Source organism: Chaetodon auriga, chromosome 12, assembly GCF_051107435.1.
Source record: "Chaetodon auriga isolate fChaAug3 chromosome 12, fChaAug3.hap1, whole genome shotgun sequence".
NCBI lineage: Eukaryota > Metazoa > Chordata > Actinopteri > Chaetodontiformes > Chaetodontidae > Chaetodon > Chaetodon auriga.
Window position 1 is genome coordinate 13,035,974 of NC_135085.1, and position 13,530 is coordinate 13,049,503.

The 13,530-nt window shown below is 46.3% G+C and overlaps 1 protein-coding gene across 1 annotated transcript; it reads right to left on the minus strand.

The window, feature by feature from the left end:
• Positions 1-2,051: 2,051 nt before the first annotated feature.
• Positions 2,052-13,225, minus strand: acsl3b (acyl-CoA synthetase long chain family member 3b). Its single transcript, XM_076745217.1, has 15 exons — positions 13,010-13,225; positions 9,417-9,907; positions 8,787-8,964; positions 8,600-8,709; positions 8,268-8,406; positions 7,734-7,881; positions 7,485-7,608; positions 7,182-7,253; positions 6,794-6,933; positions 6,298-6,470; positions 6,076-6,150; positions 5,811-6,002; positions 5,609-5,723; positions 5,303-5,460; positions 2,052-5,026 (listed from the first exon to the last, which is right to left on the minus strand). The coding sequence occupies exons 2-15, from the start codon at positions 9,765-9,767 to the stop codon at positions 4,869-4,871; spliced, it is 2,133 nt and encodes a 710-aa protein (XP_076601332.1). The 5' UTR covers positions 9,768-9,907; positions 13,010-13,225; the 3' UTR covers positions 2,052-4,868.
• Between the last annotated feature and the right edge of the window lie 305 nt (positions 13,226-13,530).

Here is a 13,530-nt window from a genome sequence, read left to right on the forward strand (position 1 = left end):
AAAAAGGAACAGATTTTGCATCTGTTTGTTCCAGTGCTTAATTGCTGCCATATCACACTAAAATGCAGTGAAATACTGAAATCCAAGCAGCATTAGGACATCAAAGGAAAAAGTCTCATGTTTTACTTTTGACTGTATTTCAACACGTGGTATCTTTGCAAGACTTTGAATATGGATTTCAGTTTAAATTCAGGTTCTGTCTGTATGAACAGAGCTTTATCACACAGTGTGAGTTTGCTGATGGACCTCCCACTTCAGTTGCCTAGAGGGTTTAATGCAAAAAAAAAAAAAAAAACATGCTTAAGGAGCTACTTTAGACACAATTTAGACACAAAAGTTGCATTTTTCTAAAGAAAGGGCAGCAGAAAGAAAAAGAGGGCAGCTCATCCTTTCCTCATCAAGCCTATCCACACACCTCAGTGTGTCTTATCTGACTCCCAGTCCTCGCTGTGCCACCACCGTTCAGCCTCAGATGTAATTATTCTCAGTTTTCTTCAGCCACCACCCACCTCTCCAGAGTTATGAGGCAGCTCCAGTTCAGCTCTGCTCATCCTTTGGCAAACTCCAGCATGGCTTATTGGCTCACACTAGAGTGTGCGCATAAAGCACAAACACAGATTAAAGTTTTTTTGCGCACTTCTGAGTCATAAGTAGACAGGAAGAGGGAGCAAGCGAGGGAGTCGGAGAGAGAGTCGGAGAAAGAAAAAGTTGGAATAAAGTGTCAGAGAGCAAAGAAAGGCACACTCACAGACACACACACACACAAACCACATTCATACAATAGGGAAGATGTCCTTCACAGTTCCTGCTGCTTCTGCTGTTGTTGTTGTCTTGTGGTAGAGACATTCTGTGTGTGTGTGTGTGTGTCTGCGTCAGAATCACTGGGCTAATGAAGGGAGCATTATGCCTCTGACGCACTCTCCGGTCCCATAGGGTTGGATGGAGGGAGTAGAGAGGAGGAGGGGGGGTTAGAAGAATCACTCATCTCTCTGTGGTCTTGTAGCTACTGTTTTATTTTAAATAAAAACGCAGAGCAGACGGAACCACCACGAGGAACTTTAACCAGCCGCGTTCTGTCCGGTACTTTCTATACATTAGGATGTGTATTACAAGCTCAAGTGGAGCATTTATTGGCTATTTCTATGCTCATGATGTGTTGTACAACTGTAAATACTATAAAGCTGTGAAGCAGATTATGACAACAAATCAAATGACTCAAAGTGGGACCAAAGTCAGCTGCAGGCTCACAGTGTCCCCACAGGGAGTGGAACATAATGACCTGCTCCACGAGTTTTGCTGATCACAGCTGAAAGAATTAGTCCATTAATCCACTAGTAAAGGGAAAGTAGGTTCTGTTCAATTCTGATAAATATGACTTTTTTTTTTCTTTTTTTTTTTGGAAGAAACAAGAATTATCTCGTTCAAGCTTTTCAAATGTTAATATTTATGTTTTTTTCATGCTTTATGATAATAAAAATATTGTTGTGGGTTGTTTTGGACCTTGGTCAGACAAAAACAAGCTTATTCAATATGTCAACCTGGGCTCTGAGAAACTGTGAGGGGCATTCTTCTCTAATTTATGACTGAAATTAATTTCTGACTAACTGAAAAATGGGCAGATGAACCACTAATGCAATGAACCCTCCCTGCTGCAGACGCGCGCGCACACGCACACACACACACACACACACACACACTCACGCATGTTTCTTCCTTTAATCCAATGATTCCACATGTCTTTGATCCAACGTGTCGTGAAAAATACTGAAAGAAAACAATCCTTTGTTTACTAGCTCTGATTGAAGGTTGACTCCCAGAACTGCATGTTCCATTTGCGTCGCCTCACCACACAAACCACCGTCACTCACACTCACACTCACACACACACATGCACGGGCACACTGGCCTTCGTTGCCATAGAAACTCTGGTCTCAGGATGCTTCTGATCAAGCCGCTGATTGGATCAGTCGCACGTTGTGCCTCACAGATTGCGTTCAGGTGTTGAACACAGCAGCACATGTCAAAAGCACAGAAAGCAGTGGCAGCAGGGATTACAACACAAACTCTTTTATTTCATTACATGGTTTTCAAGGCCAAATCACAAATAAATAAAGGAAGGAGACACTTGCAAATCGCCCCACTTGCAGGGCTACTTAACCACACAAAACAAGGAGGAGACACCCCCCCCCCCCCAAAAAAAAAGGTCAGTAACAAAGATTATTAAATGTCAACAGGACACTTTCACCTGTACAATTATTGGTAGTTTGAATTAACTTTGATCATTGATCCCCCCCCCCCCTCTCAACTTATTTACAATGCGAGCGATGACAACAGGAGTGTGAAAGTCATCTTTGCACCGCCCGCTGTCTTCTTGTGCCGTTGTCGGATGTACAAATGGATGTCACGGCATGTGTGCTATCAACAAATCATGGGGAGCGCTTCACATTCGTAAGACCCCTGAAGACAGCTCGTGTGTGTCACAAGGCAACTAGCTGCCTCTAGCCAGGCAGAGGGAAAGCAGCAAACAGCACAGGAAGCTACTGACTTTCCACTGAAAGGTCAGGAGACACGTTTTAAAAAAACCAGGAAGGGAGGAGTGACAGTACTGTCATATCTTAACATGCTAAAATAACCCCTCTGCGTTGAGCTAGTAGCCTGATAATAGTAGAGTACATGTCTGTACCTTTAATTAACTCTAAAATGTCTTCAGTGAATGTGGGACAGGTGTCGTCCTTACAAAGGACCACCGCCCAAACACTGTTTAATCTTTTGCCCATAAAGAGAAGACTGAAGCAAGGGTGTCCCTCGTACTGATGCCATTCAGAGAACATCACCGATCTGAAAACCTACAGTAATTCACCTACATGTTACGCGTGAGTTCAAATAAATGGCAGTTGACAGCAATCTGAAGCACTGTAGACCCTTTTTTATATACATTGCACATACAGTATCATACACATGAACCAATTTGAAAATACAGAAATGTTACTCGCACTCTATGAGGTCACGTGAGCTTACTCTATATGCTCACTATTAAATAAGAAGGAGCTTCTTCAGTCCTCTGACTCTCATTTCTTTCTCATATATATATATAAATATATATATATTAGAGTGCTTTGGTAAAGTTGCACGTTTTTCATCATGCAATTTCTAGAATGCCAAATATTCGATTTCCACTTTACAGTCTTATTAAAAAACATGACATTGTTTAGCACGGCGCGTTCAAACGGGCTACATCTCGACTTCCCTATCAGTGTCTCTCTACCATCTTCCTCTTCTTCGGTTCCTGCAGGTCTTCCAATATGCGCTGAAGTTGATGCCTAAACATTCATACACTATGGAGTGGCTGCTCTATGTGCGTTTTACCTTCCTACATACTTTACTTTAAAATTTGTGTATAAATATTGCACATTCATGTTGTATTTCATATTCAGAAGTAAAAAAAAAAAAGGAAAAGAGAAAATAACAGTAACTAGACCTACGGAATAAAAGGATAAACATGTACAGTTGCACCGAGAAGTAAGTGGGAAAGCGACCAATGAAAGGCTAACTATATTTTCTACGGTAGGCTGAGTTCCCTTGGAGAGATCCATACGGTGCATCGGTCATGACTGGAGGAATGCAGATGTGGCAGATTGTGCAGGGATACGGTATGTCGATTAACCAACACAGTAACCAATAAGAGACAGGCTGGGAGACATCCAGAGCCTGTGAAGATATGGGAAAAAAAATGAAGTTTGGGGAAAAAGAACAGGGATGGAAAAATTCCCCAATGGATTATAACTGATGTTTAACCCTGCTGCAAAGGCAGAAAGCAGAGGGGAATGAAGACTGAATCGCTTCGACAAGTCAAGTCAGTAAACACACACTCAAAATGGTACAAACTTTGGGACGCAGGCAAATAAGGGGAGAAGAGGACGAAAAAAAAAACATGTAAACAAAGCTCATTAAAATACAATTAGCGTAAACAAATTGGCAATACAAAAACAGGATAAAGAACCTCAGAAAAAAAAAAAACCCCTCAGAATAATGCACCCACACAGTAACAGTAAGAAAAGGTATTTTTTATAATGCTCAATCTCTCGTGGCTCTACACACACACACACACACACACACACACACACACACACACACACACACACACACACACACACACACACACACACCAGATGGGCTTCAAAGCTAACAATCCAAATGTGAAGGAAACATAGTGACACAGGTAAAAAAAACAAAAAAAAAAAACGATAATAGAGATCCCTGCATAGATTCCAACCTGAATGTTACTTAAAGCCCAGGAGGGATCCTTCTATCGGGCTCATGCTGCCCCCGTTTCCCTGCCAGGTATCTGCACCGCCAGTCCACGACCATGCTGAACTGGGAGAAGGCTCCAGAGAGCAGGGCGAGGAGGAAGAGAAGCAACCGAGAGGGCGCGCTGACATTGATCCCGACACATCTGGCCTGACGTTTGTTTCGCTTCCAGCCGTGCGCACGTCTGCTTTCCTGTGCCCCCTGCGGTTGTCATAGCAACCCAAAGGGCTAGGTCCGTGAGAGAGAGGAGCGGTGAGTGCCGCTGCACCGTGTGCATCTTGCCTGGTTCAAATGTCTGAAGGGACCTTCTGCCTAGTCTTGGTCTTGACAGAGAGCACTAAGCTAGAAGTTTTTTTTTTTTTTTTCCCCCCCTCCTTTGATCGAAGCTGGTCGCAGGGAAGCCAAGGAGGAGGTGCATGAGATGCTTCATGTGTGCATGTATGTGTTATCCGTATCTAAAGTGTAACTCCTCTCAGAGTAGTCCTTGTTGTGGCTTCTGAGCTCCATGTGTGTGTGTGTATGCAAGTATATATTTGTGTTGTTGGGAGTGTGTCTGTGTGTTATTTGCCGCCGTACATCCTCTCAATGTCTTCCTGGTAGTGTGTTTTGAGCTCCTTGCGCTTCAGTTTGAACGCGTCGGTGACCAAACCAGTCTCCGGTGTCCACGGCTCGGCGCTCAGACGGATCTTCCTGGGGATCTCAAATCGCTCCAGTTTTGCTGGTTGGGGGGGGGGGGGAGACCAGAATCACAAGTCAGAGTGACAAAAACAGTGAGTAATGAGAGTGCAAGTCAGGCACAAGGCAGACGCCATCGCAGCACATCTGAGCTGATAACTTGACAGAGAGCGTGCCACCGGTTGCACCGCTTTAATTGCACAGTTTCTGCATAAGTAGGGTGAATGTAAGCGAAGACAGGCTTTTTACCAAAGAATAGGAAATGACATCTGGAATTCTGTACCTACTCCTCTGAGCGAACAGATCACGAAAAGCCTACCTGAGATAGCAGCCTCAGTAATGATGCGGAGGACCTCTTTCTCCATCTGGGGGTTGTTGCAGATCTCCTCCCACGTGCCCTTCACCTGCTTCTGCTCCGCCAGCGCCATCAGCTGCTTGTGGTTCGGCACCACAAAGCTGATCACGTACGACTGGTCACTGAGGAATGAGCACAAAAGAGTCCACGAGTTTCGCTTTTTCACCACGAGGGAGAAAGAAATGAAGCCATGGTTAAAGGAAAATCATTGAATGGCTGAAATGAAGTCTGGGAGAGACCGTTTCAGAGGGCGTGTGTGCAGGACTCTACCTGTTGGCATAGGCACAGATGTTGTCTATGAGTGCACAGTTCTTCAGAACAGCCTCCACTTTTCCAAGCGAGACGTACTCGCCTGCCTGCAATTTCACCAGGTCCTTCTTACGATCTGTTTGAAAGAGAGCACACGTCACAATCCCAATAGATTCAACACTTGTGCCACACAAACACGCACACTAGTCGGTGGAACTCTTACCGATGATCTTGAGGCATCCGTCAGGGTGGAACTCGCCAATGTCTCCGGTACAGAACCACCGCTGGCCCTTCTCATCCACAAAAAAGTCGTCACAGTTCTGGGTTGTATTCTTGTAGTAGCCCATCGTTACGTTGGGACCGCCGATCAGAATTTCCCCCCGTGGGTTGGGCTTGTCTGTGCTGTAGTAACCGCCTGGAGGAGAGCAAACTTGATTAGAAAGAGCGCGTTTGTTTCTCGAAAGCTGGGATGTTGCCATTTGACTCACCCTCCTCCCAGTCCTTGAGCGTGATCTCAGAGCAAACCAGCGGAGCACCCACCCGTCCTGTGCTGTAGTCCCACACTGAAACAGTGGAAAAGTCTTGGTAAACAACCACAAATCATATTCATTATGCTTTTATTTCCTCTCTTAATTTCCCACAGGGCAGCAAAAACAAACTGCTGTATCCCATCTCCCGCCTTCCTCCCTCCAAGGAAGCCATTGTCTTACTCTCACTGATGGTGCCAGCTCCACAGGTCTCCGTCAGGCCGTAGCCTTGCCCCACGGGGCAGCACAGGCAGATGTTCATGAAGCGCTGCGTGGCAGCCGAGAGCGGAGCCCCGCCAGAAAGCAGCACACGCGTGTTCCCTCCCAAGAGTGCACGCACCCTTTTGAACACCAGACTGAGGGGAAGGAGGGGGATGACAAACGAAGAATATGGAGACGATGAGAGAGGGGTGGAGGAGACTCCAACAACAACAACTCCAACAAAGCCATTCAGACCATTATAAAGTGAGCAATAAATCCACATGGCATCCAGATATTGACTTTGCTGAAGAATGTTCTGTGCAAACACAATATCCCAATCAATGCTGAGCAATGATTCACACACGTTAGAGAATAATTCCACACTAAACAAGAATTTGCAATAGGTCATGATTAGCCATGTGCTAACAGAGGTCTTTACCGAAGCCTCCGCTCATCTACACGGTAGTATGCGCGTTACCTGTCACACAGAGGCGTGGTGTAGCCCTTGGAGATCTGCTCCATCTTGTAGTTGTAAGCCAGCACAAAGAGCGTCTTCTGGAATTTGCTCATCTCCTCCACTTTGGTCATCACATTCTTGTAGATTCGATCCATGATTTCCTGCACGCCATCAGGCGGGAAAACCCTCCGTTAAAAGTTCCCATGAACCGGCTAGTGGAGCGCTATTCGCTTCAGCACATTCGTGTGTTTCCTGTCATAGCAGGCAGCTAGGGACGGACTTGTCGCAGATATTGATTGGTGGTTACAGCAGCACTGACTGTGACTGTGGTGTGGTAGATAATGTTATGAGAAGAGATATTTCGGATCAAACTGGACTGATGGATTTGTGCAGAGATGAAAACACTTACTGGTACAGCAGCCATGAGCGTTGGTTTCAGCACGCTGGTATCCCCTTTACTGCCCTTCTTTATCTTGGTGGACTGTGAAAATGACATAACAACTGGTCAGCTCTCAGTGACCGAATGATCCAGGGCTGGAATGAAGGTAGATCACACACGAGCGACCTTCTTGCATTATTTTGGTGGTGTTTTTTTAAGGCTTAATTATAAATGCACGTAAAAACCTGTGGATGGAAACCTGACAACAGACTGCAACAAAAACCTGCTGGTCTGAAGGTGTATTTGTGTGTGTGTGTGCTTTAATACACTGACCTGGTCGGCTAGAGTCTGAGGGGAAGAGTAGCCGATGCGGCAGCCATGTGAGATGCACACCAGTTCGGCGCTCAGTTCTAGAACGTGCGCCAGTGGCAGGTAGCCGATGTAGGTGTCTGTTTCACTGTCGGCACAGAAATAACAGCAGCTTAACATCCACGGCAGACACGGGAGAGGACACAGACAGGACAGTGAAAGTTGCAGAGCTCGAGACAAAGAGGACGGGGAGTGTCTCTAATATTCTCATACTTGAGGTCAGGAATTCGCTCAGCCATGCCAGTGATTCCAGCAATGATGTTGCCATGGGATATCATGACACCCTTGGGGATGCCGGTGGAGCCGCTGGTGTACATGATGACGGCGATGTCCGAGGGCTCTGGCTGTCTGCGGTTCACTTCTGCGGCAGAGACAGAGGAGTGGAGGGTTGATGGTTAGAGCGGAAATGGATCACACACCAATATACACATTATCAGCTGTACTAATAAGTTGTTATGAAGACATGTCTGCACTAAGAACATTAATATTTCACATAATTATTCACGTTTTCTTCATCAAATACTGTAAAAGGAAAAGTACAAGCATTGTTAAAGTGACAGTTGGAGCACAAACATCACTTTTTCCCCCTCATTTTCCTAAAAAGTCGACCTCTGGCTGACTGTCACACGCGGCACATCACTCCAATTACACATCAGGGTGTCGGCTTTGTGTTAAGCCTCCATCAGCGTCCTTCCATTCGCCCGACAAAATTAGAAACCTTTTTAATCACACTGCACAAATGCTCACTGTTGTCGGGCTTGGATCCCATGTCCTTCACAGCGTCCATGTTGTAGATGGTGATGCCTCTGGGGATGTTCGGCAAGGTGGTAGGCTTGCTGTCCACCACGATCACATACTGCAGCCTCGGCACGTCGCACAGAATGGCCTGCGACGTGGAGTCGGGTGTGGGAGGGGGAAGAGCAAGTGAGAGGAACAAGTAATTACGCAAATAGAGCTCAGCTTTAATCAAGTCCTGATGTTACACACAATAAACGGCCTGTAATTCGGTGACACATCGAAGTGCAGAGCCTTGTTTAACACGGCCGACATGACAGAAGCAGATGAGGCAAAGCTGGTACCTTGAGACGGCTCTGAAGCAGGTCTTTGCTTGTGATGATGTGCGTGACCTCGGTCTCGTTCAGGCCATGGGCGATGGCCGTGGGTCCGAGGGTGGCGTACAGGGTCACAACTGGCAAATTCAAATGCAGTTGGTCAGTCAAGCTGTCCAAGAATGTCTGAATACACGAGCGTCTGTCTGTCACTCACGTGGGAAATTGAACATGAAGCAGGCTTGAGCTGCCATGATCCACTCGGCTCTGGTCTCACAGAAGATGGCGATGTTACACTGGGGCCTCTGGCCCAGAGCTGCCAGACCGCTGCCAAAGCACTTTGCCGCATGGTAGGCTTCCTCGTACGTCAGCCAGTTATAGTCCCCGAGGATAACCTGCAGACGACACACAAACAACTTCTTTGGAATCAGGATTGTATAAAAGGGTAACAACAAACCGACACTGCTGAATCTGAAAGACGTCCGCTGTCACTCATGCAACATCATAATTCACATGCAGTCAGCCAGCGCCCTCTGCAGGGCTTTGGCAGCTATGCAGGTGTTAATGAGGAGGCTGTCAGCTGTGAGGCAAAGGACCAGAGACACTGCTGCTCCTCCACCCACACTCCTCACACTGTGCACAGTGGCAGACTGCGCCGTCAGCCTCACAGACACAAGCAAACTTCCTGTAATGACACAAATTCATCTGAAACTTATACAGTTCTAAGCCTGACTGTGATGAGCGGCGCCACCCACTGTCTACATCCTCGCTCCTGACGACAGACCAGCCATTTCACAGAATAATGAAACAAGTGTGTGCGTGAGAGGAACAGGTCAGCGTCTCTCACCTTCTTGAAGACCTTTCCGTTAGGCTGGAGCTCGTCCTCCTCACTGAGCACCTCCCTGGTGCCCAGACAGTCCCTCTCGGGATACTTCACTGCAGCGTATTCGAACATTTTGTCCAGGGTGTCCACGCCGGGGTGCATCCATGCCACCAGCTTGTCCTGGTTGTTGATGGCCCTGTAAGGCCCTGCTGGGTGTCCGCTGATTGAGCGTGCCTTGATCCGGCGAGCTCGTTCCAGGTTGCTGCCGGCTCCGGAGAAGAAGTACCAGGGAATGAACGTGATGACAGAGTAGACCCAGACCACAGAGCGGAAAACCTGCAGCAGCACTGGGTTCATATCCTCCTTCAACTTCATCTTTGAGGATGAAGTCAGCGCTGGAGATGAATCAAACCAGAAGCGCAATGATACACTGCACTCGTCACTGCTCCTTCAAGTATTCCGGCTCGCTGCTGAGGCTGAAGGTCGGAGACGGTGGTTCCTTTCCTCAACCGCACCTGCAACATAGAGGTCAAATATGAAATTTTAGAAGCACAGTCTTGAATACAGACAGATCAGCACATTTGGAGACGTCAATAAGCAGCGAATATGAGCTATTCCCTCCTGGTAAACGAATCCTTTCTTGCCTGAAGCCCATCTCTGCCTATTCTTAGGCCGCTTCCCAGTCAGCTTTATTTATTTCACCAGATCTGCTGGCCCCGCTGCACAGATCCGAGCCTTAAAGAGAGAGCGTGACGCTACGACGCTTAACATTGTCGGCGCTGACATGTTTGTTAATTAATTGAGTAGTTGATAAATAGAAAGTTAATCGCCTCATTTGCTGCTTTTCTGCTTAATGTCATTGTACGTTTTGTTGCTTGTCAGCCTAAATAAGCAATTTGTAGCCAAAATTAGACTATAGTTATCTTTCTAATACATACAGCTGAATCAAGCTGGGGTTGTTTTGAAGCATTGCCTCACTCATTTTCTGGACGTATAAACTTCTATGCCCCACCGCTACTCTGCAACTTAAACCAAAAGACACAATAACACTTGCAAATGCAGTATTGTACCATGTGCTACACTCGTTATGCTCTCACTTGCTTGGCTGTACCACAAAAGCCACTGGATCAACTCCGGCCGTCTCCTGGAGAGCTCAGCTATTTCTAGTGTATCCTTAGGGCCAGAGTGTAATTTGCAGTGTAGCCTTGTGGCCACTGAGCCCGAGCACGCCGGAACTGGCGGCAGTGACTCATTCTGCAGATTAGAAGGAGAAGTCCTGAGGTCACATGGGAGGTTAGCGTAGCCTGAACAGCTAATGTAAGAACACTGAGAAGAATGTGACACTGAGCAATGAGGTGGGCTGCTGCTGGCCTTGTGCAAACACAGAGTGGGTGCATGTAAGAGCCAGCGAGGCCACCTCAATACTGCTCACCTGCACTGCATCACGTTCCTCTGCTTCAGTAAGGACTGTGATACCATGGTCAGTAAAACATTACACTGCAGGAGCTTATTATAAATTCAGAGTAGCATGTCTATGTTAAGGTGCTGTGACCTCCACAAAACAGGAAACACGGAGGGAACCGTGGAATTTGATCATGAAAACATAACTGTAAAAGGCAGAAATAGAGCAACTGTGTTCAAATTCACTGCTATTCCTAACATTTTTCATATTATTGAACTGTTGAAATCATATTCTTGCAAGATTCGACACCGTTTCTACCGAGAAAATCTGTTCAAATCGTAAAAACACAGGCAAGAAAGGAAGAGAATCACCAAAAAAATGATGAGATGTGCTACACCAAGCTGCAAATGTCTCTGTAAAAGTCTGATTTGTAGATCAGTCAGAGGACACATCTTATTCTTATGCATTCCTTAATGATCAGAGGCATTAATTCAAATGCAGTAACTGATAAGATGTCATGTTCTCTCCGTCTACATCGCTAACCCTAACCCTCGCTATGAAGTTATCCAACCATCTGCAGTCAAAAGCGTGTCAGAGCACAGATGTGGAGTTTTGTTTGACCTGAGCCATGTTGGCCTCCAAAAGCTGACTTTTCAGACTGACCCATCACCTGACTGTGAGGCAAGAATCTGTTAGTGTGTGCACATCGCTGTTTATGCAAGTGCTCCAAACTTCCTCATCTGGATACTTGAATGAAAACCACATGAGCTCACACCTCAGAGCTAAAAAAAAAAACTATCATATCAAAAGTGCCCATATCTCTTATCATTGTATATTTATACACCGAAGCTCCTCAAAAGAAGCCAATGTCATTTTAAATGTACTGAAGGGTGCCGTGAGAAAGCAAAGCGCCAGCTCAGCTCCAACCCAAACAGCAAGTACACTCAAGTAATTATCTAATGACACATTTCACAAAGAGATCAGCCTCCCAGGTGAACACGCCTCACCTGTTTTGCAGCCACTCACACACCACAATCAACTGACACAGTCTGCTGCATTAAAGAAGTCAAAGGCAGGGTGACACTTGAAATACAAGTACGGCCACTGTGTACTCTCCTTTGAATGAAGCAGACACACCTGCTCCTGGGGTAGCATTTCAACAAGGTGACACATGATCAAGCAAAGACAAAGCTGTGGGAAGAAAGCAGCCGGCATGTAACACACATCAGGTGCTTTTTGCATGTAAAGTAACGTGTGTTCACTACATCCGCATCCAGCTGAGCCATAGCTGCAGTAATATGTCCCAACAAGCACATCTACTCACTTATCTGAATAACTCAAGGGCAGGAATTTTAACCGACATATTTGATTGTAGAGATAAACGCTTCAGATGGAGACAGCATTTCCGTGAGCACTACAGGCTGCAGCCTAATTATCCGTAATGAATTTATCTGGCTATAATTTGACGGGGAATGTGTTTTATCCGCAGAGCCAGGACGGCACGATGATGCTACATTACAACCTCTCCCTCTGTGATCTCGATCTTTCTCCATCTTATCGTTTACACGGCTGAATCAGATAACGCGTAACCTTTTCATTTACCCTCGGCTATATATTTTTACTTATCGGAATGTTATTCACGCTATCCACAATTCCCCTGTGTTATTCGCCTTGTGTGAAACTCTCGATCCGGTGTCGCATCCATTTGTGTGTCCTTGGTTAAGATAGTCGCTATCAACATTGGATGATAACACACTGCTGTGGCGATAACCTGCACACAGTTATATTACAGCATGTGTGATGCTATCAAAGCCTGAGTAATCAGATCGTTTTCATTGTAATCGGCTGACATCAGCATCATTTTTCCCTCTAAAGGGTGCGTGTCTGAAGCTATAAAAGGCTAGCAGCATCAACATTAGCCATTAGCAGCCAGCTTGAAGACGCGCTAGCAGCTAGCAAAGCTAAAAGCTAGCAGCTAGCATTTAGCGCTTTGGCCAACCACTGGTGCTGCTGCTGCCGGCCCGCTGCTGATGTGGTAAAAACCCGTCTATGCATCAATATCCACTGAACATTTCAAACGCGGCTCATGTGTCGCACTGCACACAGATACATGGCACATTAAAGGCGATGGGCCGCGCTGTGTGCGAGCCAACAGCTAACAATCAGTCCCTCTCATCAACATCTGCAAACCGTTCATACAGCGATACATTCTCACCTCTTCTCAACCGCTACGCCTGAGTCGCTGCGGCTGGATCAAACCTATTTATCCTCGTGACCAGAGCGCTGACATGATATTAATAAACTCTATTTACGCCGTGTATTTGGTTATGAAACACAACTGCAAGTCTGTTACAAAATGAATATAAAATTGAGTAAAATTGTAAATCTGAACATTGCCGGGACAGTCCTATCAGCCCGGAAGCGATTGAATGACGTCAGGACATGTCTCTGTCAGTGATTGGAGGACTGGAGGTGGCGCGTGCTTGGGGCAGCGGGGACGTCAGGGAGGTTACTCGCGGTCACAGCAGCCTGGCTCGCCAGTTTCCCATCAATTAAAGGCGGCTTGCCGGCTCGTTTTAACGTGTCAGTCATTATTCGAGCTGCCTTCGTGTGCACGTTTGAACGCGGGTCATCGCGTGTCTCTTTGGCAGGTGTCTCTTTTTCATTCACTGTGATCGAGTATTAACTCAGTTTTAACAAGGAGGCGTTAATATTTTTAGCTGTGATCCACGTGTC

Coding starts and splice junctions, on each gene's coding strand:
- acsl3b (XM_076745217.1), bottom strand. CDS start 9,767: ATGAAGTTGAAGGAGGATATGAACCCAGTGCTGCTGCAGGTTTTCCGC. Junction 8,710..8,786: donor CTTCATGTTCAATTTCCCAC/GTGAGTGACAGA, acceptor TGAATTTGCCAG/TTGTGACCCTGTACGCCACC. Junction 8,407..8,599: donor TGCTTCAGAGCCGTCTCAAG/GTACCAGCTTTG, acceptor TCCACGTCGCAG/GCCATTCTGTGCGACGTGCC.